Genomic DNA, 25,075 nt, shown 5'->3' with positions numbered 1-25,075 from the left:
AAGTTGGTGAATTCATGTCACTTCATGCCCTCAAAATTCAAGTAAAATCGACTCATGATACAAATGACATCTTAAATTATATTTTTTTTAGAGAATTGTTATTCACTGTAAAAATCTCATTTAACACTTCAAATTTTTTATAATTAGAAAGAAAAATACACTTAATATAAGTGTAGAATAAAATTTTTAAAATGCTAATAATAATTCCTTTTTTTTATACAACGATATATTTTGTCCCCTGCGGACAGACCCCCTACGCATGGGATGCGCACCATGCATGCCAAATTGATCACAGCCGCACGTTTTTAAGCTCAATAATAGAAGGCTGGGATTTAATTATTTTGGTGCACGCGTACTGCAGATAAACCCTCGTTCAATGACACCAATAAATTGCAAACCACAAACAATTGCCCATTCCTTCATATTCGTCACAGTTGCAAAATACAAATGTGTTGCATATACAAAATCCCCTTTAAAAAAAAAGTTTAAAAGATGAAAAAAAGATGATCAAGTAAAACCGAAAATCAAAATACATGCGGAGCAAATGAAAGAATTTGACCTGCGTGTTGCGCTTTACACTACCATATGCGATAACTACATGAGGCAGCAACAGTTAAGAAACAAAGAAAAAGGAGATGGAAAAATCACTCTTCAGGCAGTATCTCAATCAATACCGATACTAACCGCAGCGCTATGTTCATCGAGAGCAAAATGCTAGACAGAAAACAAGGCACCACAGAGAAAGCACAGATCAAAATGAATGAATTGCGAGTCAGGATGCAAATAAGCAGTGTAAAAGCACTCGTTCTATTGCATTTGGCCTCTAGAATAAATCAGCTTTCCTCTTCTGCATGTCTTGCTTCCACTTTGGCAGTCGATAGAAAGCATCTTTCGGCATCCCAAATATGGTCTGAAACTCCTCATCAGAGAGATAGGTCTGAAAAACCAAGCAGAGGTTATGTCACTATGATTTCAAAGCAGAGATTGATGAAAGTGACAACATTCACATACGACCAACCTCTCTTCTCTTAAAATCAATGCCGGTTACAGGATTGTTGGATTTAGCCCTCAGTTGGTCATAACTGAAAGTACTGCGACTACTTTCACTATCACTCTCGTCCTGCAGTGTCTTTTGTTCTGAATCCTCCTCACTGCCTTCGGAAACAGGTGCAGCTTCACCTGTCTCCTTGACTTCAGGAAGCTCCCAAGGACCCTCTGTTTCAGAAAAAAAAATCACTTTTTGTGTCAGCTGCAAGTACCCAAATGCATCAGATCCATTCGCAACCCACACATATAATGGATAATCATAAGTATTTCTACATTCTTACCAGAAGCACTGGTTTCTGAGGGAGGGCTTTGCAAAGGAGAAGCATCCGGTGTTAACCTACCCTTTTCAGCTGTAAGAACATTTGAAAGCGCAGCAACTGCTGCAGCTCTTTGTGATCCTCGACCTGAAGCAGACGGCTTGGGAAGAGAAGGCTTGTTTCCAGAGGATGAATTAAATGCAGAAGATAAAGCAGCTAAAGCTTCTGCTCTTTGCCTCGGTCCTTCACTCGATCCATTGGACTTATCCTGGCCCTATGATTCATTGCGTGGCAGTTGAATTATTGAATACAAGGCCTCAGAAAAATCCATCAACACCGTCATGTATCAGAGATTCAGACCAAATATTATTGATCATGGATCATTAAAAAAAAAAAAAAAAAAAAAAGGAAAAGTGAAAAGTGAAAAGGTGCTAAAAAAAGGAAAAGTGAAAAGTGAAAAGGTGCTAAGGTGCTAAGAAACAACACTAAAGCAAAGAGGGATCAATATCAGATCCAACGTCATAATGCAACATTCAAAAACCTAAGGGGTGTTTGTATGCACACACCACTTCCCTAGTTGATTATTCCAAAAAAGAATGATAACATGAACTAGAGCATAGAGAGGGAAGGGGGGGATGGGGATGGGGTAGGGGATGTACACTTTCTAATGCAACTTTCTGTAAGTACTTAAGTAGGACAAAAGTTCCTACTATTCATTCATGGAATGAATTACAACTTCTGCTTGTTTGCACACCTCATGTGAAGACATGACAACATGGCAATAGCATCCAGTAGCACACGATACTGGTACAAAAAAAAATTAATTACCGTTAGGGGTGACTTTCCAGAGGATGGATTGAATGCAGATGATAAAGCAGCTAAGGCTTCAGCTCTTTGCCTTGGTCCTCCTTGATTCCCAGTGGACTTGTCCTGATCCAGCAACAGAGATCCCTTCTCCGTGAATTACAGAAGGATAATATACGATAATGCAAAAAAAATTTACAAAATTTGATAGATTTCAATCCTTTACGTTGTTAAACCATTTCAAACTGTTAGGAAAAGAACATTATTCCAGTAATTAACTTATAACGAGAATCTTAAGACAATTTATGATCATGGTTCCCTTGTATATACTAGATAGAATGTATTATATAGAATTTCGCACACATGTACAAGAGGAGATTACAATCCAACATGTTTGATAATAGACATTACCTCCACAGCATGGCCAATTCCAAAGAGTATTGACACCTTCTTCAGGAATGAGTTTCCTTGAACCTACATTTAGGGTAGATATACTGTAAGAAAATTATATATTAAACGGAATATAGTTATCCATCCGTATAAAGTACTTCAATTAAAACAGTTGATATCTACAAAGTTTTTTTACACATTGTCATGCCACTTTGCTTTACACTTTACCTATCAAAATAATTTTTCCTCACAATAAATTTTGGTCCGCCTCTAAAATTATTTAAATGAAATGTCTAGAATCTCAAATGCATTACCAATTGTAGCAGAAACAAAGTCATACTTTAGATCATTATCTCTGACATGGTTAAAGAGGGAGAGAAGGTAAGCACATCATCAATCAGCAATAATATACCCAGAAAACAATGTTGATCGACTCGCATCTTATTTCCAAATTAGACTTCTAAGCTTTTGTTTTATTTGAGAAGATAGACTTCTTTGTATATTTAATCACTGGTATATGATATTCTATATGTAATGATCCCTAAAACAATTCTCTTCCCATCTAGGCAGTTTATCACTTCCCTTTGTTATGGCATTTGCACAGCATTATCATTTACTGCATTCCACACAAATTATGCACGCTTGATTTGATTCTACTCCAAAAGACTAGTTTATTTCAATTAAAATAGAAAAGTAAAAACCCCTCCGAAAGTTCCAAATTACAGAAAATTGTTACGTTGAACTTAATGTGTTTTGATTATTCCTTACTTGACTACAAATTCCTTAAAACTCATCTAAATGAGAGAGAGAGAGAGAGAGAGAGAGAGAGAGAGAGAGAGAGAGAGAGAGAGAGAGAGTTTGTTGTTTTAGAACATACAGTGGCTTTTGAAAGATCCCATGAAAAGTATGTTGTAAAGAAGCGAGGTTCATTTCCTTCAGTAACTTTGTATAATGGTACATTAGGAGCCAAACCCTCCAGAGATGCTGCCAGCGCTATGTATTTCTGCACCAATATGAATGAAAAATGTAACAAATGAAACATCTGACAAAAATGCAAATATTCTAAGGTGTACCTTGCCAATTTCAAAAGCATTTTGCTTTTCTTTCGAGTCTACACATTGACCAACCCAAACAAACACTTCGGCATGCGTATCAAGTATAAGGATATCCTCTGTCAGCAGATCATCTTGAGTGAAGTTGTAAATTTCCTCTACCTGCAAAATTAAAAATGCAGAAAGCAATTAGAAGCACTAGCGTCCAAATGAAAATGGAAGTAAATACCAATTACACTCAAAAGGCCATACAACTCACCTGAAACTTTCCTGGGGAATCCATGAACACACAAAAAAAACAGAGTTAGAATGGAACAAACTTTACAAATAAAATTTCTAACTCAGACATCATTTAATGTCATAATATTCTACCTCTGTTAAACGAGAATGTGAACAGGTGGGGATCTCTGACAATCTCCTGAGAAACTTTATTGCTGGTGTAACTTTGTTTCCCTCCTAGAGCAAACCAGAAGGATGAGCTCTCAGTTCCCTCTTTAGCATGTTTTAAAGTAACTCCTGGCTGTATTAGCAAGGCATGCAAGGCTCAAATAGATGAACAGTATATCCGTGGCAATACTGAAAATCGAGTGCCTAATAAATGCTACTAAATTACACTAAGCATGAATACTGAATGCTGTCCATCCATCGTCCGTGCCCAATCAACTCAACGTATACAATCATCTTATTCTTTTTATTTTATTAAGTCGAAACAATGCCAGACCTAAGTATACCATTGTTACTTGAAGCCTGACTAAAATACATTTACTAAGCCTACTTGGTTATGTTGACTCTTCTGAATGGTGCATCTATGATAAATTTGAAGGCAAATAAGTTACATAAGAGGCAGAGGGCATAGAATCTTCAATACGAGTGTACCTTCAAAAACTCTGCAAGTTTTGCTGCTAACTGTTGCTGCTCAATGGTGCATTGATTTCCAATCCAGGCAAACATTGAGGACCCAGATTGCAGAATGAAACACTCGGTAGAGTTCAACGATGTTGCCACCTAAACAATGAAATTTGTTTTACGTATACATTGATAAAAGAAAAGACAATTTAAAAAGCCCAAAGAGTACAAGATTATCTCCAGCAGTGAACAAGAAGTCCAACATTTAAACATAGCATAGAAAACATTCTCTCAAAAGCATGCAATTACATTCAAATCTTCCTACCACATTTATGAAGAAAAACAGATAATCCTTTTTCATCTTCCCCTGAATAAATCACATCCAACATCTCATATTATTCTCTATACTGGCCAACTACAGCATGCTAAAAACCCAGTGTCAAAATCCTCCAGTGACTCCATCCTTGACCTAAACCTATGTAAAAAAGCTTAGCACTCATTGTTACAAACTTAATAACTAAGGGGAAACCGAAGAATCTAAAACCACCTCAGGAAATTTTAAAGATGCATACTACAAGGGAAAAGACTTTGTTGTTGTTGTTGTTGTATACTACTAGGGAACAGATAAGTATTCCTACACAAGGAATTATGACATTGGCTCTCCTACGTTGAGGAGACCATAGGCAGGCACCCCTTCAGAGTGCAATGAAGGCCACCAATTGGCTCTCCTACGTTGAGGAGACCATAGGCAGGCACCCCTTCAGAGTGCAATGAAGGCCACCAACCTAGGCCATGAGCCTTCTTGATCGCCCATTGACCCTGTCCAGGTAAGTCTTCCTATACAAGGAATTCAGGGGTAATCTTTGATTCCTATTCTGTTTTTCTGGCTTTTATAGTTTTACCATGTGCAACATGTCTGGGGCTCACTACATTTTTTTGCATTAGGTCCTCCATGGTCATCATACCAACCAGCAAGGAAATGAGCTAAGTAATATCAGATATGAAGTTCTTATCGCTATCTAAGGTCACTTCCCCAAAATATGTGAGCATGTATTGTCATGTAGGATACATGATTATAACATATGAATTGGCTCATACCGCGTCAACTTGCACTGCTTTATTGTTATGAACAGAAGTTCCAGATAACCGAAAGAGTGCCACACAATCTGCCGTATACGTTTCATCCATCAGACCTTTCTCCTCAACCAATTTCTTATAGCCAGAGCTCAAGCCACCCTGAAGAGGAAATCAGTCAAATTAAAAAGATAACAATAAACCCCCAAATAAAACTAATATGGAGAGGTTTTTGCACCAGACTAAACTGAAGAATACCTTCAGGACCACCATAGGCTGGAAAAGTGCTACTAACTGTGGTGGCTCTTTACCTTGAAATATGTGACCCTGAAAAAGGCCCCCTGTTATATGCAGGTCTGTAAAACATTCTCCAACATTGACAAAAGATAATATGATACCTGCACTGGTCTTCCCTTCAGTGAGTTGGAAATTGTGCTAGCCAAATGAGCAGCAGTTTTCTGGTCCTCCTGAAATGGGTTATATAACAGAAATTCTTTAGAAGTCCTCTTACAATTGCAGAAGGGTGCTTTTACGAAATATTACACAAGCGATTACCAAAAAGGTGAAAAATAGATGAAAAAAATGAAAATTCATTAGAATGAAGACAAAACCATGACTCTCTCCTTTGATATCCTCTGTAATTCAAACACTAGGTTTAATAATAGCTTGAAGAAAGAGGAGAACAAACGAAGACCTAGACCAAACACCATGTTTAATGCAGTGAAAAACCTTCCAGAAAATACAAACCACACTTAGACATAAATTGTCTCTTTCCTATGTGAATGGAACTTTTATTTATTTACTAAAAAAATCCAGAAGTGGACATGAAGTACACTGAATCAACAAGACCAGGAATAACCACCTAAAAAGGTCCTACACCACCAATCCATCGTTCCTACTTCAGATCAAAGCAAACTTAACCAGTATAATAATCATCCAACTATGGCTCAAAGAAAGGAATATCTCCAAATTCTGCAGCTCCTGGGGCCCACAAAGAAGCCAAAAACAGCAACCTCTCACAATGAAATTAAGTGTTCCTCCTATCTTCAAGAAATGGCATTCAACTCTAACTAAAACTCCCAAAAAGACATCCAAAACACAACATTTTATTTCCACAACCCTCACCCACCCCCAACCCCAACTGAAAGCACAATGTTTCTCCACGAACTTTTATTCTAAAACAAAAGGTTATGTAAACAAGAGATTGAAGTGCAGGTCTCTGACTTTATACACAAGAACTCTGACAGAAAGCAAAGTGATTCTTTCAATTATTTAAAAATTCTAACCTGGAACAAAGTGAATTACCTCAACACTATCCTTTCCAAACCAACAGCACAAAAAGTAATCTTCTTTTCTATCACCAGAGTGGTAAGTATAGAGAATGATATAGCAATCTCCACTGTAAAATTTACCAATATCCTCCTTAGACAAAGGAGTCTTGGCACCACCATTGATACACCATACCTGAAAAAAACAGAATACCCAATATTCCAAAAGACATCAACAAGGAAGCCTAATTAATTAAGTCATTACAAGAAGCATAAAATATATCATTATCAACTAGACCTCCATCTTTCCGCCTCCTTCTAGCAAAGGTGGGACCTCCTCATTTACGGGAGCACCTTTTGCAATGCCCTTTAAACCAACACCTTGTTGCTTCAGCAAAGCTAGCAGACCATGAAGATACAATATTAATAAAGCTCACCAGAAAGTATTACAGTTTACAACTGAGGAGTTGATCATTACCTGCTACTTTTCCTCTTCCCTCCTCGGTACCAGAAGTTGCTGATCCTAATGGCCAAGAATCAAAGTTGGACTTGAATGAATGTGTCTCATAACCTTGAATAACCCGGGTTATTCGTGTTGACTTTGGTCTATTCTGACTAGCAAGAAATTCCTGGTGACAAAATTAAGAGCTACATTTATGTAATTCACTCATAAACCTATCTGCTTGCCAGCATGAATAAAAAAGTGCAGGTCACTACCTCAGCTGCTTGGCTTGCAGATTTTCTGTCCTCCACTTGCGTCACCCGGCCGACCCAAACAAATACCTCTGAACCACAGTCCAGTAAGTAGCATTTGTTGTTTTCAAGCAAGGATTTGGATAGTTCACCTTCTACAGTCTTCACTTCACCGTCAGTTATGCTTCAAAAACCAGTAACTTTAAGTTAGAACCTTCTGAGGATTATACCAAAGATTAACATATAAGTAGATATTTTGTTTCCGGCACAGAGACAGACACTGACACACAAACAAGTGTCAGGAGCATGTGCTTACTATGCCACCTACTAGATGCAGATGCACATGCATGAAAAGCATATGATCATGCGCGCTCACGCACGCGTGCACGCGCGTGTGTGTGTGAGAGAGAGAGAGAGAGAGAGAGATTGCCATTTACTAAAAAATCAAGAGTTCTAGACAAAGACAATAACAAAATATGAGAATACCTATACAGTATAGCAGGAGTAGCTTCTGGAACCACATCATCTTCAGTGGTTACCTTCTTTGCAATTGGAGCAAAACCACCCATTAGGACCCAAAACTCACCAGAATCGGACTCTGTATCTAGCTTCCCATCATCTGCCACAATGCACACCATTTTTGACAAATGAAATAAGAAACGATTAAGAATGGGCAACACAGACAGCAAAAATGTAAGGTAACAATTCTGGTTGGATAATGCAGGTCTTTTGAGTACTAGAGAAGATGGCAACATGATAAGAGTTCAGTGGGCTTTTATATAATATACATCGTTATACCGTACATGCACTTACCAACTATTGCAACATCACAAGTTCCATCATGATACTTTTCCTTCAAAAACTGGATTACTTCCAAAGCCTTTGCCCTCTCCTGGATATTAGAATTTGCTCCGTTGAACTGAAAGATCTTGTTTTGAGTGTCCAGGATGAACACATCATCATGATTCAGTGAGGAACGCACAAAAGGAACCTACAAAATTAGAATGCAGGGTGCAATTCCTTTTAACCTCCAGCAGAATTAGATTGAAGATACTTCATTGAACTCCCAACTCTCCACACCAAAACAAAGATACAAAGAAAAACTCTAAACCCTCGCGTCAGAAGAACAGGATACCTGCTTCAATCTGACAACTCGTTTTCCTTTGCAGGTATACAACCGAGTTTCAAATTCCTCTTCCTCAGCCTTTTTAAATCCAGAAGCAACACCCCCCTCCAATGGTATGATACAAGGTTTGAAGTATGACAAAAATTTGTCAGATTCATGGCCTTGAATTTCTCTATGTTGCACTGCACGTCCTCCAAGAACTGCGTCTAGTTCAACGGTCTTAATAGCTGCTGTCCCAGCTTCATCCTACAATAAATAGTCACGATATAAAGTAACAATTTTTCTCTTACTTCTATATATAACGTCAAAGAAAATTCAAGTCAAGTTCAAACTTTAAGCATACACACCTGACTTGTATCTTTCCCAATCCAGAAGTGTATGTCATAAAGATAAGCACCCCCTTTGTTTTGTGTTGTCTGCAAATAGTCAGATAAGCACATGACAACATATAAATGAAAAATGCCTCCTTGAAGGTACACCTTTTTATTCCAAAGTTTGATATGTCGTACACCCATGCCCCATCCCCCCAACCACCTATCCCTGAATTCCCCTTTCTTAGGGTGGAACATGCAAAGAAAGGGAAAGGGATAAAAAAAAATAAAAATAAAAAATTGATAGAGAACATCAAAAGGTTATTCAGGAATGACATCAACTTATGAATCACCCAAAACAGAAACATTGCACTTTTGCATTTCTTGGAAAAAAATTATGTTATGCTGACGAATTTCGTTCTTCTAAAGCAATCTTGTGGGGAAAAAAGAATAAATAATAAAGGCTTTGAAAAGAATTAAAGAGAGTAAAAACCAGACAAACCTGCAAGACAATATAAGAATCCCCCATATAGAATTTTCCATGTTCAGATTTTGGCAAAGGAACTGGTTGGAAGTCCTCAATCCGCCAAATTTCAGTCCCTCTATAACATGTTAAGTTTCACGACCTCAAATTTGGAACACAACATGATTAACATATTTAAAAGATTACCAGAAAGACTTACATATTCCTAAAACTGACACAAAGTATAACCTACCTTACTTTTTTGTCTATAACAACAAAACCTTTAGGTTTGGCCACATGAACCCTAGCCTCTGTTCTGATTATCCGGGGCCGTAATTTTATTTTAAGTCACTTTTACTTTTTTTATTCAGTGGACGCAAGATAGTAAGTTTTTTGTTCCTGTCCTTCATTATGGTTTTCAAAAGAAATATTTTGCAGACTCATTTATTGAGACTCTGGTAAAAGGATACACTCTTTGACCTGCTCCCTGAAAAGCAGGATCCAAAGCTTTTGCAGAGCTAGACATTGCCTGAAATCCCTTTTAAGAATGTTTCTTTCAGCAAGGCAGAATCCTGCGTCCCTATAAATTCCACAAGAGTTCACTGCAAGGAAAAAAAAAGAAAAACAAATAAACAAAAGGAGTTTTGTTACCAAGCCAAAATGAATACTAGATCATTTTCAAAAACAGTATACAGACACTTAAATCAAAAGTAATAGATATCCTTCAAAAATTCTTATCTATAGTACAAATATCAGCATTGATACTCAACACAGAAATTCAACAGAGATGCTATAGTAAATCTTAGCACTATGAAAAAATCAGTTGTTAGAATATGATCTCTTCTCATGATGTTTAAATTGTGAGCACCTACATCTTAGATCACTATGCATCTCCATAAAGCTAACCTAACAACTTATTGGATTTCGTATACAAAGAACTTCACATCAACAGGTAAAAGTGCTTGCCCAATGAGACATAACACAAACATGTGTAAGTTAATTCATGCATGAGAATGAAGTTCAAGGGCTGATGCACTGTATTTGGAATTTAGTTGTCTAACTAGGTTGATATGTCTCAGTCCATTTACTCAGGGTCTAGCTTCTGTATCGGCCCATCGAACCTTGGTTCTGATAATCAAGTTACCCCACTTGATATTCAGATAGGAAAATACAAATCATGTTGGACTTCAAAACAATTATAAACTCTCTTAGCTGGACTGATTCTCAAGTGAGATATTTCCAAAGGCATTTCCCAGACTACATTAGTTTCACGAACTCCCCTTCCCAGTACTAATTTCTCAACTGAAACAATATCCAGAGGTATTTCCCGATAAAATTAGTCAGTATCTAACTCTCAAAAGTGCACCATTGCTTCCATCTCTTGCTTCTCATGTATCAGGAATTTGGTCCATATATGCTTCCAAAGAACTTAGAAAACCTCTGTATGACCCTCCTCTTCAAGCTTCGTCCTAGTAGGCTTGTAGCTTTCTTTAGGTAAGCCTCCATTCATAGTGATACAAAGATCTAAATTCCAAACTGCTGGCTGCCTGACCATATCTTTAGAAGTTTATCCCCTTTATTCTCCCTTCTTCTTTACATGTGAGCATGCAGATGTCAGTAGAAAATATGCATCAAGAGCGAAATAGTACTTCAGCCAATGAACAAACTGTCCTAAGATTTTCCATCTTTAATACTACTCGCTGGTGTTAGAGTGGAGCCGCTTCTATACTTAAAACTAGTCCCTGACATTACTAGTTTATAAATTGCTACATAGATGTTGCTTAAATTATCTTTGTACAGCAATAAAAATTTGCGTTGACATATGGTCCTTCTCTTGAAGTTCACATTAGATCATCATGACTTAACTTACTCATAGATGAATAAGAGTAATCAATCTATAGAATATATTTATGGGGAAAAAAATTCGAAAAAACAAGTTTGTCCTCAAAGCTGATCCTATTGTTCTAATATAAGTTTATGTTCTCATATATCATATATTGGATAGATTAAATTTTATATCTCTACTACTGTCCATATAATTTGGATCACAAGCTATTGTAACCATTGGCTTCGAGTACACACTAATGCTGAAGAATCATCACCAGTAACTTCTCAGCCAAGAACGGTCATCCTTTTGTATATGCATGTTTTCCAACTCATCTTATTTTTTACTTATGTAACAAATATTTGATACTTCCAAACAGGCTGTATAAAATCCATCCATGAAACATCTGCTAGCTGTATAGGACTTCATATTCAAACGCTGCAATTAATTACTGAACCCATTAATGCGAAGAATCCTCAAACATAGCTTTCCTCTGGATCATAACATTCCTGAATCCAACTCAAAAGTAGCAAACAGAGGATATCTCGCAGATTTAAAAGTCCCTTCCAGTATTCAAACAAGTAAAAAACTACCCAAGAACTGAAATATGACTTGTGATCAACATAACCACTGAAACGGCAATAGGACTGGATACAGATTACTATCAAATCCAAAGTTAGAAGACTTACCAGGAAACTGCCTGATTACACAACGGCAGAATGCACTGAGATTAAGGTGCACTCGTCCACACGCCACAGACACGCAAAGTTTTACCAAATGAAAGAACCCAGACAATATATCTTCAAAAGGCAGTCACAAAAGTCTACATATCAGCAAATTATTAAGATCTTCTAGTTATTTTGTTCAACTACTAGCTCAATCATTTTGACTCAATCGATTCGAGCTTTATGGACTCAAATCAAGAAATATCCATGAAAAGAAAAGGTCAGATTAAACAACATCAATAAGGAGGCAAAAACCAACATACCCCATCAGATCAAATATTCAACTTCATCCAAAAACAACCAAAACCCATTAAATTTAAAACAAAACCATAAAAACCCATATAACAAAAAACGAGAATTGCAAACAAAACAACGATCAGAGCAAAATTGGAATAGCTTTGAAAACAGAGAGATCCAGATAACATACAGCAAAATTGGTATTGATGGAGCTGAAAAGAGTATGAAAACGATCAGAGAGAGAATTGACGTACCTGAAATGGGATCTCTGTGTGTAATTGTAATGATGGAGGGTGGTGGGGGTGAGAGATAATAGAGGGAGGGAGAGAGAGAGAGATGGGAAATGGGTTATGGGAAGGACGAGCTGCAAAAGCTGGCAACAATGAGAGAGAGAGAGAGAGAGAGAAGAAGAAGATGGTTGGAAAGGAAAGTGAATTATTGCTGCGGGTGTGCGCTTCTCTCTCTAACTTTTTTGTGAAGCCTTTTGAGATTTGTAATTTCAGAGAGAGAGAGAGAGAATTAATGGAAATATATATGAATTTATGGGTGATGAAATTATGAGAGGAGGAAGAAGAGAGCAACAGAAAGAAATCAAACGACGCAAAACGGAAGCGGAATGACAGAGAGGTTAGAGAGAGAAAGTAGAGAGAGGGAGTTTTGGCTTTGACAGGCAGAGTCGTTAAATTAAGGCAGAGAACCGGTGACGGTGGCACCGGCCATGTTGGCTTTACTCTTTTTGCTTATTTGGAATTTAGGATTATTTGCCTTGTTACTTTCCAATTTGGAATTTTCCTTTCGCCACTTTTTTTATTTTTAGTTTTTAAATTTTTTTTTTTTATTCTTTTTGCTTTGGATTTGATAACATTACACTTTTTTACCTACTTTTTATATTGTAAGTTGAAATTTTGTCGACCTTTTTGCATGTTCAATTGAGAATTCTATGTACATGTACATATTTTTATTAAGTAATGCTATTTTTTCGTCGACACATAAAATTTACACATTTAGAAATATATATGGGTCTTTCGTCTAATGTTCTATTAGCGAATGTGTATGAAAGTGTATCATAAAGAAGTATTGTTTTTTATTATGTGTCAACAATTTCCTAAATTAACATGATGTATTGTGTATGAAGTTTGATGGACTTTCATAAACTTTCAAATTATTACTTTTTGTAAAAGTCCATGAAAATTTTGTAGTATTCACTTATGACTTTTTGTGAGTTTATAAAAATCCATGTGTAGTTATTGGTTTTAATGGATTTTAAGAAGTTACAAATTTTGATGGACTTTGAGTGTTTTATGGTACTTTTATTGTCATGGCAAATTCAACTTCCATTCCAAATGCTTTGATGAATATCATTTCTTCCACTTATTATGATATACTCCACGACCCACTATAATGCAATGATTACCACTTCGACTATCATGTCGGCATCACCATCTTACCATGATCATTCCAATACCCATATGACCACCTTTTTATCGTTGTCGTCACCATAACCATGACCACCACCTCTATTACCACAATCTTATACACCTTGCCTATCGCTACCATCCTCGCAACCACCATCATTGCCACCTCCACCACTGCCACAACCTCCTATGACCGCCTTAAGGAAGCCACCCCCAACCATAAATGCCACCTTTACCACCATCATCACCATGACTGCCACCTCTACCACCATCATCACGACCATCCAACCCCAACACCATGGCACCACTACAATCACCACCTCTACCATTAATATGCCCACCACCTACCTTTACTACCACTATCTTGCGACAATCACCACGTGACATTTCCACAATGATTATAATCACAATTTCAAATGATGAAAATTTAAAAACAAAAGTGGATAATAATGAATTGGTCACTAAAATGTCAATCCGCATAGTTCTATTAAAATCCATAACAAAAGTTTCACAAACTCTTTTAAAATCCACATATATTTTATAAACTCTCTTAACATCCATATATGCATGACTCTACAGAACATCATGAAACTCTATATATAATATTACCCCCCCCCCCCCCCCCACCCCGGCGCACCCCCGCGGGGCTGCTAAATTGAGTTTTTGTGTGTCTGATTAGATTTACTCGATTCAGGAATTTGTTGGATCGCAAAATGGTTTTGGTTTGAAGAGTTAATTGACTTGATTGTTATCTCCTTTTATAGGATGGTATAACTTGTAATGATAATTTGGTGTGTGACTCTTTTTCTTTTTACTGAGTTGAAAATTACAACAAAATTTTAACAAGACCACATAAACGCACACTATCCTCTTATACGTATTATTTCCATCATGAACATCTTACAAACAAAAAAGAAAATTATAGAACTTTTTTTAGTTATGAATTGGAATCTTTGATCATTTGTGTAGTGTGGGTCAAATATAATTCAGTCACTTATATTACCTATTGAAGGTACAAAAACAGTTTAGAAAACAAAAGTCAATACAATATTTTGCTTAGAAGCTACACTTTTTTGAACCACCTTTCTTTGTGTACCGATTCTCTAACTACACAGACAATGATTTTACCTAACATGACAATGATAACATTAATACATGTTAACTTTAAGCATAGTTCACATTTTATTCTCTCCAGTTATTTACCAGATAATATACCATAAAAATAGATTGTATTAGTACAATACAGCTTGGATATACATACATACATACATACATACATACATACATACATATATATATATATATATATATCAATCACTTTGTGAATTAATACCAACACGTCACAATGTGACCACCACACCAAAAAGTTTTCCTAAACACAATATCGTTTATCTTCTGGTCAACATTGTCACGTGTTGGTGCAATTTGTTGATTTTGATATCAACATGTATATGAGGGAGCCAAATAAAAAACATGTATATGAAGGTATTGTTGTTCTATATATACGATTAAGTTTAACTACTATCATTTAAGATTTTAGATGTGCCCAAGGTAGTAGGTCTCAGTAAACATAAATACTTCGTCCAAGTAAATTTTTTTAATGGATATTTAACAGTTATTCCAAATAAAATCACACAGGTCGAGCCCATCAACTTTAGAGAAGTTTTGAACTACATGGCTGTTCTACAATTTTCATTTAAAATAACTGCTAGATTTATAGTATTTTTTTCCACTTCATTCATGAAAAATCTTAAGTTTAACTTTCGTTGATGGCGAATTCAATAATTGACTCATTAGATGGTTTAGATCTATACTACATCATTTTGTGTAAATATATCGTTTGATTGAAAAAAAAAAATTAGATGAAGACTCCAATGGTATTTTGTTATTTAACTACGTTTGGTATCTAGTGAAAATAAAATTAACCCTATTTATAAAGACTAAGCAAAACTTGTTCATAATCTTCCAAATCCAAATTCCCCACAATGTGTGACATTGTGTCATCTTAAATGTTAATTTACATTGTAGAATTATCAGAGAGAGGGGCAAAGGTCCACTTCCAACAACACCGATATTGTTCCAAACTTGGTAATTACCACATGAACTGTCTGTCAGGTGTGGGGTTTTTTCACAAAAGACCTCGGTATTAGTTGGAGTGAAGTTAGGATATTTAAACTCGTATTTTCTCATAAATACGGTCAATGTGAGGTATAACAACAGACATGACTTTGCTTGGGTGCTATAAATTCATACCAAAAGCTTGTTTATCTTCAATTCTTCATGCATTAGGCTTTGGTTTTATTCAAAGGGTCCACTCTCCAATTTCAACCCACTCAAAGAAGGAAAGGAGGCTTTTGTTTGGTGGGGTAATAGGACCTCGACAATGTTCAAAGAATTCTTTTTAATTAATGAATTACATTTCTTTGGATAGTTTAGTACCCGATTTAGAGCCTATTTGTGTTGTGAATATCGTGTTTAGAAATGAAAAAAATAGAACAAAATTTGAGAAATAGAAAACAAAATAATCAAGATAAATAACACCAAGAGTTAACATGGTTTGGCTATATATGCCTACATCCACGGGGCAACAACAACAATGTTTCACTGCATGAGTAATGAGTACAACACATAATGTTGCCAAGCTTCTAAGATTAAGACTTGACAAAAAAGCCCGAAAGAACAAGAAATACACTTTTATCTCTTTTCTTTTCTCTCGAACACACTTTGCCCTCACCAAAACTAGTACAATAGCCCCTTTATATAGACTACCAAATGTCTTCTTTTATAAGGATTTCAAACCCTAATTAGAATCCTTCTCCAATTGAGAAGCCAACTCCAATTAAGAAACCAAGTCCAATTGGGTAAACAACTCCAATTGCATAACTAAGACTATATTTCCCAATAGCCTTAGGACAACTCATCATGGGCTTGAAAAACCCAACAATTTGGATAGTTTATGTAAACAATATTTCAGCCCAAACAAATTTTTTGTCGGAAGCTCTTTTAATACAAGCACTAAAAAACTACTTGATACTACACGAATTATACTCTGGTTGAAAACTTTGAGAGAACATGTGCCATTTGACTATGATCAGGAATGAGCTAAAAATTACTTTAGTCTTTCAAAGCCGCACTTGGTGTTAGTCCTATCCATCGAGGTGAGGGATACCTTAGGCTTTGACAAAAAAAAAAAAAAAAAACCACTTAATACTACAATCCACTAATCTTTTTGAATCGACATGTACTGAGCACAACGCTCGCCCACAAGTAGTTAGAAAGCACTTTAATGAGCGTTAGACTTAACAACTTTTATGCCCTTTCATAGATTTTTTTTGTCGATGGCCAACATGTGGTCCGGAGTGACCTCTATGTAGACCTATCCTTGGAGTTTCGTGCCCGAAAGTTGTCAAGCTTGCCAACTGTCTATAGTGGTCGAAAAGTACTTTGGGTTCTATGCTGGTTCCTTCTTGTTGGTCTACAATCCAAGACCAGAGTTGTCGTTCGATAGCATTCGTCTTCTTCATTGACGCGGTAGTGCTCTGTCTACTGAGTTATGTGGCCTGGCTTGTAAGCTCAATGTCTTGATCTTTCCTATCCTCTAGTGGGCTCTCCTCAAACCTATCTCATTAGGCCTAATAACAATGATATATTGTTTTAATGAGTCTGAAAAAGGACCATGATTTAACCAATATACATAGACTTTTACAAAAAATCACAATGAACTACCTATTTAGCATCACAAATATATATCATCCTCATATTCGTGAAAATTGAACACAAAGTCAAAATTAAAAGGCGTTAGACAAACTGATTGTATCCTCTCTTCGATCACCCTTCACAAAATCCCTCTTTCTAGTTCTACCCAGCGGAAACCTCCGCACCCAAAAACATAAACATCTGGCGCTACATGCACAATTGGATTACTCTTTGTGTATCATCGGTCCACATCCATTGCTTCCTCCGCGTGGGAAGTCTCAATGTAGAAATTTATAACTTCGCACAAGCTTGTGCTCACACGAAATTGCCACTATAACATCTTATATAGTAAGTGATGCTAGAGAGACCAGGTATTTATATTGTATTAAGTTACCATCTTATATAGTAAGTGATAAATACTATTGGTGACGAAGTTAAAAATTTTATAGCACAAAATTCTTAGATTTGCCAAGTTGATTGTCTCCCATTAGGTGCCATAATTATAGTGCATCTCTTCGTGTAGGTTAGTAAATTTCACTTGTATGAAAATTTATTTCAATCACAACGTACTATTATCATAAATAGCATCCATATTACAATTTTTATATCATATGAGCTCTAGTAACATACGGGTCAATCAAAGACTCAAAATTTGCATATTTGATAAGTAGTAAATGTCAGCTTCTGTATTATTGAAGGTCCAGTCGGTGAGAAGGGTCATGTCTTGAGAATGTCATATACAAAATTAAATTTGTAGATATGCAAATATACAACCTGTTAATTAACTTGAGAAGTGTCAGCTGATCGACTACCTTGAGCCTTTATTGGGTTCGCCCTTGCATATGATCAACATCCAATGAGATAGATACATTGAATGATGAGGCATGTACCCATCACTTACCACATCAAATGGTACACAAATATAGTACAAAAAATATGGTCCACCTATCATTTCCATTTTTTACCTAAAAACAATTGACTTTGCAAGTGGTGGATCTTTTCATGTTTCTAGTCTTCTTTCGCTCTCTCTCACTCAGTACCATGCACAATTTACATCGGCCAGAATAAAATTTTTGAAGTTCGAAAAAATGTTAGGTGCTTTTATTTGGTGGTCTATATATGTGTAATCTAAACATAGTGAATCTTTGATGATTCAAATCTGTGGGGTTCCCATTTTTTGCAATAAGTCAAGGAGAATTCATTTTCAAGCTTTGGTAGATAAGACTAAAGTTCGCCTTTTAGGTTAAAAATGTAAACTTTTCTCAGTGGCTGGACGGCTCCAATTGATGCAATCTGTTTATCAAAGCTTGATATAGCTTCTCAATTTATCAATGGTTAGATTGCCTTTTAAAGCATATTTTTGCGTGTGGGGAATTGGCTTCCCAAAAGTTAGTAATTGTTCATTGGAATATGGTGTGTGGACCTAAGCATGAAGGTGGGCTTGGTCTTCGTGATTTGGCTGCTTTGAACTTGACGGCTTTGCTTAGTTTTGGCTAGGAGCCTGAGATGCTTTACAATCTTCTTCTTTGTGGGGTTCTTTCACTTGTCTGCGTTTTCCTCTTACGCCTTACAAAAAACAAGTTAACTATATACAACTTTTCTGTGTGGCGTGATTTGAAGCGTGCTTTGCCTGTTCTGAATAATAATAATCGTTGGATTATTGGTGATGGAAGGTTGGCCGTGATCTGTCATTACATGCGACTATCTCCACTATACAAATAAAAAAAAAGGAAGGAAGGAACAAATTTGTTAATAAATACTAGAAACAAAGGGTAGGCTTTCTACATATATATCGTTCAAAACAACGATTTTTATCAGCTGTAGCATAGAAATAAACTTCATAAAAGTCGAAATATGAAGAAATAGGTATGCCTAGATACTTTATTCTATGGATAAATGATCTAATTTATAGAAGAAGCGCAGTAAAGATCAATTTGTGAGGTTTTGGTCCGATACAATAAGAACTGCTTGCATATGTCATGATATGAGATAAAAGTTAGGAATCCACTTATGTAATAGAGTTGATCCCCTAAGGTATTGAGCAGCGGTGTAGCATCAGATCCCAAAGATAGTAAGTCTTTTCCTTCTTATGAAGGAATGTCTTTTTCAAAGATTCTATATCAATTTATATATGAAACCGAGATAGTTACCTTTCAGAAAATTAGAATGATAGTGAAAATGCTTATGCTTTAGTTTTCTGAAGGTGGGAGAAAAGATAAAACTGATTATTAAGAAAAATTTGAGTTTGAAACTTATGCAATTAACCTCTTTCTTTTGGTTAACTCGAGAAAAAAAAAAGGATATATCTCTGAGAAATATCATTCAATTAGATAGGGTAATTAAAAAATAGGACGCTAAAAAAATTTGACCACTAAGCCGCATGAGGTTGGAAACTCTCAAGTACGGTTCTAAGGGAAGGAATTTACCCCCCTATTCCGACCGGGGAGAACAGGCCATTCAATAAGGAGATTCTGAAATTATAGAGGCATGGTTCGATCAAGCCGCTAAGTATTGGAAACAAGCAATAACGCTTACTCCTGGTAATTATATTGAAGCACAGAATTGGTTGAAGATTGCAAGGCGTTTCGAATAAGAATAGTTTATTATTTAATTTAGATATTTAGTTTTATAGATTTTTTATATTTGTTATAATTCATTTTCTAATTCATTGTTTGTTGTCCCTATCGAGGATATTTTCTCTGGGAAGAACTAATCAAAGAATTTCATTATATCCCTTCTAAGATCTTTCTATTTTGATTGGTATTCCGTAGGAATAAATGATATATACAGATAAAGTGGAGAATCCATTTTTTTTTTCTTGTATTACAACTAATAAAAGAGACATTCGAATGACTAAATTTAAATACTGAGATGTCTCTTAGTAATGACTTCTCATGAAATTTTGATTTGGAATAGAGTACAAAATAGAGTAATATGTTCTATTTAAGACATAAAGGATAAAGTAGTTCCATTTAGGAATTTATAATCGAGATATGAATACACTAGGTTGCACAAAAAATGGTTTTTGCGTTAATTAAAGCCCAAAAAGGGGTTTTATAAGATTAAAAGTGTCCGTTAACCGCCTCATGGCTATGTCATAATAGATCATTGATTATTGACCATTCATTATCTTCGGTTGTTTCACCTATAGTTCTTCCTCGGGTTTCAAATGCTATTGAAGCTCAAACGTGGTCTTTACCCAATTATTTTGTAGATTTTTCCCTTTTGTGGTCCATCAGATTCTTCGTTTACCTTTGCCTTTAAATGTAGAGGATAACTAAATGATCTGGGGGCCTTCGTCTACTAGAAGATTTTCATTCTCTTCTAGTTATCATCTTATTCAAAAAAAAAAAAACATAGCGATTGTGCTTGGGCTACGGTTATTTTGGCGACATTTTATTTCACCTCGACTATTTATTTTAGCTTGGCGGCTTTTTTATGATCAACTTCCTATAGAAGGTGCTCTACATTGACATGGTATTTCTCTAGCATTAATTTGTTTGTCATAGTTCTAAGGAATCTACTTTTCATCTTTTCAATTTGGTACCTCTTTACCTTTTCCGAATTCCATTACTGTTTTTTGAGATAACTACGTACGTAAGCCCTTTTTTCCAACAATTGCACAATCTCTGGATGTCTAAGGGTCTTTCTACTATTTCGACTGTATGGAAAGCTCGAAATAAGTAGGGTTGCGCAATCTATTTTCTTTGTTTTTGCATGTCTATCAATTCTAGGATCGTTCATAGTGGGAAGTCTATTCCTAGTTACTCTCAGGGTTTTGATGATGGTGTCATTTCTTCTTTGTGGATTCAACCTACCATTCGCAAGGCGCCAACTATTCTCCATGTTTTTTGGTCTTCTTCTTGATTTCCTTGGATTAAACTTAATACATATGGTTTATCTAAAGGAAATCCTGGTCATGCTGCTTGTGGAGGAGTTTTCCGAGATTTCCATGGTCAATTTCTTGGTGGTCAGACCAAGGGACTAGTCATTGCAACTCTTTTTTTCAAAATCATTAGTAGTTATTATTGGTGTAGAACTTGCACATAAGTAGGGTTGCCATTGTCTTTGGCTGGAAATTGACTCTTCTAGTGTTATTTATGTTCTCCGATCGACTAATTTTGATCTTCCTTGGCGTCTTCGTACGCAATGATCTATTTGTTTGGACCGCATTTGGAAGATGGCCTTCTACACCTCTCACATATATCGTGAAGGAAATGTGGTAGGAGACAATTTTGCTAACATGGGCTTGTTGTAACGACCCGTCCCCAAAAACTACGATTTTTATAATTTTAAAATGTGAAATTTCGAAAAGGCCCTTCGAGGCAAATGCATTGACTTTTGTTGACCATCTTGTCGAGTCATGTAAGATACATTTTCTTGGCGTATCCTCATAATACTCGTCGCTATAAACGCGTAGATGCAAATGTAATGTGATTTGGAGTTATAACGAAAAAGTTATGGGCAAGTAAAAATAGGGACAAAATATTCATTTAAATATTTCTTGGAATGCTCCAGATTTTTGAAGCAAAATCTACAAAGCCACATGTGTGGCCCAGATTAAAGGGAAGAAATGATGGGCGGTGGAGATGAAATATAAAGGAGAGAAAGAAGGGGCGGGACACCCAATCAGAAAGAAGGGAGAGAAGAGAGTGACCAATGGGGGAGAGAATAAATGAGGGGAAAGGAGATAGTGGAGGAGCACCGGATCACCCTTGACTCGGTTCCTCCCCGTGAACCAAACCCGTTCCGCACTATTCCGACGTGATTTTTGTTGGTTTTTCCATCAAATCGCCGCCATCCACCATCTGGAAAATATTCCATGATCTCCCATCTTCGATTTCCAATCAAGTTTCACTAGATTTAGCCTTGATTCCTTGAAGAACGGAACTCGTGGGTTCTGGGGGTGCCATGGCGGAAATCCAACGATCGTGAAGCTAACTCCGCCAACCACCACCACTAATAGACTCTCCTCAACCTCAGGAACAAAGCTCATGCATTGGTTGGGGCGTCGAAGCTTGTTTGGAGTCGAATCAAAACCACCAATTTCTAGGGTTTCCAACAGGTTCGTGGCGATTTGAAGCTTTTTCCGGTCAAATTGGACTTGGCCGCAAGTATGAAACTTGCTATACTCATTGAGATCTTCATTTCCCTGAAATTTGAGAATTTTTAGAAATAGTTGACTTTTTCGATGAGTTGGGGCAGCTGACTGCCGTGTGTGGTAGCGCGTGGGCTGAGACAACCGTTAGATTGTCACCATAATAGAACTGATGGATCGAGAATCCGACGTGCAGATCTTCCCGAATTAGATTCCTAAGTTTGTAAAATAAAATGTTGACCGCCACTTGAATTTACAATTGGCAGAGATCCGACAGTTGGATCGTAATGAAACTTTAGTATGATATTTTAGAAGCATAATGTGGATCTTTAGAAGTTACGGATCAGAAATCTGTGATACGGATCTTCCAGATTAAGTTACGTAGGGGTGTGGACCCTACCGTCGATCTGTAACCGACTGGTTGACTTTTGGTCAATGAGTCTTAAATCATTCTAGAACGTCTTTGGGGAATGTGTTTTATGTAAGTTACGTGTTCTATCGATAAAAATTCTGAGACATGACTGAATATTTGTTCTAGGCAACGATCGTTCGTGATGCATCAATATTCATGCTAGGGAGTTGCAGCGCGAACCTCAAGTGAGTGGGTCTTTTTCCTTTTTATATTGTGTGTGTGTGTGTGTGTAAACTTTACAGTTTCTATAAATGTTTTTATATGGAACTATGTTTTGCTTGCCATGACGTAAATAAGTTACATTTTAAATATTGCATTGTTACACTTGTGAATTGTATTGTGTGATGCTGCGAAGACTCAGGTAAGTATTATGTGATTGAATGGGTTGTATTGCATTGGTATGCACACATTTATTTAGAGCTCATCATGGCTGCACCCTGGTATTAGTGCTCCTGCTCGAGGTTAGGGCTAACCTTCATGTGATTGTTCACCTCCCGCACCACACGCTCACCTTGGATCCAAGTCTGGTGCCAGCCTGTCGTATAGACCACAATAGGTGGTTCCGACTCGTATGTGACCCACTAATTATCACACAGGCTTCACATGATCGTAGCACTTAAACGTACATATTTATACCCAGCCTGTTGCTCTTGTACATTGGTTTTATACCTACGTAGTAGTATTATTTTCTGGAAACTATACGGGTTTTATGGTGAGGGGTTATAACGCTTTCAAAAAGTTTTTTTTATCAAAACTTTATTTTTAGGCCCACTCACCCTTATTTTTCGCCCCTCCAGGTGTTAGTAGTAGATTTTTCGTATCGACGAGGATTATTGGCAAATCTTGGTGTAGGCGATTATCCACATCACTACACATTATGCTTCGTCACCTTCCTGGTGTCGGCCAACATAACTCGATTCAGAGTCCTAGTTGACATTCCGGGTCGGGGTGTGTCACTTGTCATCTCTAACTTTGGTATAACATGATTCCCCTCTAATAGCAATTCGTGTTGCTTTTGTTTTCAAACTATGTTGGCTTTCCAACTTCTACTTCTCAAATTAATGTGCATCTCGGAATACATGTATGTCTCACTTTCTTTTTTTTTTCTTTTTTTTTTTTAACCTTACGATGATGATTGTTCTGTTTTGCATGTTTAGACATTTAGGCTCGGTTTTAGAGGGGTTATGTTTCATGTCCCCTTTCTTTTCCTTGTATCTTTGTTGTTTTTTGTTTCTAGAGATGTAAGGTTCATGTACCCTTTCTTTTCATATATTTTTTTTTTCTTGCATTATGAGGGTTAGGTTAATCTCCTCCTGACTAGTTGTATTATATATATATATATATATATATATATATATATATATCAATAAAATTCCCCTAGTAATGTCCTTTTTTTTTTGTTTTTTTTTTGGTGGAACAAACGGTAGTATCTACACTAGGGGCTAGTAGAGTAGTCTAAGTCTTACAATAAGCTTTACAATAATAATGTGGTTCAACTTTATCTTTGATAAAAATTAAATCTAAAATATTTCATTTACAAATGAGCTGGAATATCTACCAAAAAAAGAAAATCACCCAATGTTCTTTAGTTGCTGGGCCTTGCATCAATTTTCTGATGAAAGCTTCTCTAGTTTTTTTGAATGAAAAAAAAAAAAAAAAAAGTAAAAAGTAAAAAGGCAAGCCGGACTGTTGTTTGGGTCAACAGTATCTTCCAAAATGGATATGTAATATGTTAATATTTGATTAATATATAATACTTTTTTATTTTCTTTTGAATTTTGGATGACGAGGTAGATTATCTGCCTTCCTATTTGGATGCCATTTTTATTCTTTTTTATTTGTACAGTCATAATTAAATACGTCAACATTTTATATTTTTATTATTTTTTATTTTATTATCTTTATAAAAAAATCAATATAAAATATTAACATGACTTAACCGGAATCACACAAAATAAAATGAAATAGAAAGAGCATCCAGATAGGACGGCAAACAATCTATCTCGTTTTGATAAAAGGAGGTTTTAATTGTGGGATGTGAACCGGCACCTCGTAACATTACCTACCAGTAAGATAATATCTAATTGAGAAAACCAAGAGAATACCCAATGCGCAATAAGTCATGCCCCATAGAACCCAAGTCAGTCAGATGTGAGCTGCATGATAAATATCACTTATTATTATTTTTCTTTTTGTTTAGAAAGAGAAAATAGTTTCGTCATGGTAGTCCATCATTTCGATAGTCAGAAATATATAGGCATTTCAGCTGCTCTATAGTCATCACCGTGAAATTCACCAATGTTAAGAACCGAAACCAGGACGTGTTATGTGAAATA

At 36.3% G+C, this 25,075-nt stretch overlaps 1 protein-coding gene and 1 pseudogene across 2 annotated transcripts; both read right to left on the bottom strand.

The window, feature by feature from the left end:
- Positions 1-390: 390 nt before the first annotated feature.
- LOC103946502 (villin-3) lies at positions 391-12,640 on the bottom strand. Of its 2 annotated transcripts, XM_048576448.1 has the most exons (25): positions 12,373-12,640; positions 11,846-11,956; positions 9,802-9,933; positions 9,371-9,470; positions 8,905-8,973; positions 8,567-8,803; positions 8,245-8,422; positions 7,918-8,050; positions 7,456-7,615; positions 7,217-7,367; positions 7,037-7,137; positions 6,776-6,934; positions 5,869-5,937; positions 5,729-5,797; positions 5,495-5,632; positions 4,427-4,555; positions 3,923-4,070; positions 3,810-3,820; positions 3,572-3,712; positions 3,376-3,501; positions 2,520-2,582; positions 2,133-2,234; positions 1,329-1,578; positions 1,019-1,215; positions 391-937 (listed from the first exon to the last, which is right to left on the bottom strand). In XM_048576448.1, the coding sequence occupies exons 3-25, from the start codon at positions 9,855-9,857 to the stop codon at positions 824-826; spliced, it is 2,901 nt and encodes a 966-aa protein (XP_048432405.1). In that variant the 5' UTR covers positions 9,858-9,933; positions 11,846-11,956; positions 12,373-12,640; the 3' UTR covers positions 391-823. The 2 variants fall into 2 exon arrangements, with proteins under 2 accessions (XP_048432405.1, XP_009355490.1); XM_009357215.3 differs by lacking the exon at positions 11,846-11,956.
- On the bottom strand, positions 5,108-5,231 carry LOC125473617 (annotated as a pseudogene).
- Positions 12,641-25,075: the final 12,435 nt, after the last annotated feature.

The sequence above is a fragment of a genome, unplaced genomic scaffold (genome assembly GCF_019419815.1).
Source record: "Pyrus x bretschneideri cultivar Hongxiangsu unplaced genomic scaffold, Pyrus_bretschneideri_v1 Contig9, whole genome shotgun sequence".
In the NCBI taxonomy this organism is placed as follows: domain Eukaryota; kingdom Viridiplantae; phylum Streptophyta; class Magnoliopsida; order Rosales; family Rosaceae; genus Pyrus; species Pyrus x bretschneideri.
The sequence above is the reverse complement of the archived record's forward strand: the minus strand, read 5'-3'. Positions and strand labels throughout refer to the sequence as shown.

Bases quoted from the DNA above. Each gene is read 5' to 3' on its own strand.
- LOC103946502 (XM_048576448.1), bottom strand. From the start codon at position 9,857: ATGTCTAGCTCTGCAAAAGCTTTGGATCCTGCTTTTCAGGGAGCAGGT. The intron at 7,368-7,455 runs GTAGTGACCTGC...TTTTGTCACCAG, and splicing joins CTGCAAGCCAAGCAGCTGAG to GAATTTCTTGCTAGTCAGAA. The intron at 1,579-2,132 runs GTAATTAATTTT...AATGAATCATAG, and splicing joins CTGGAAAGTCACCCCTAACG to GGCCAGGATAAGTCCAATGG.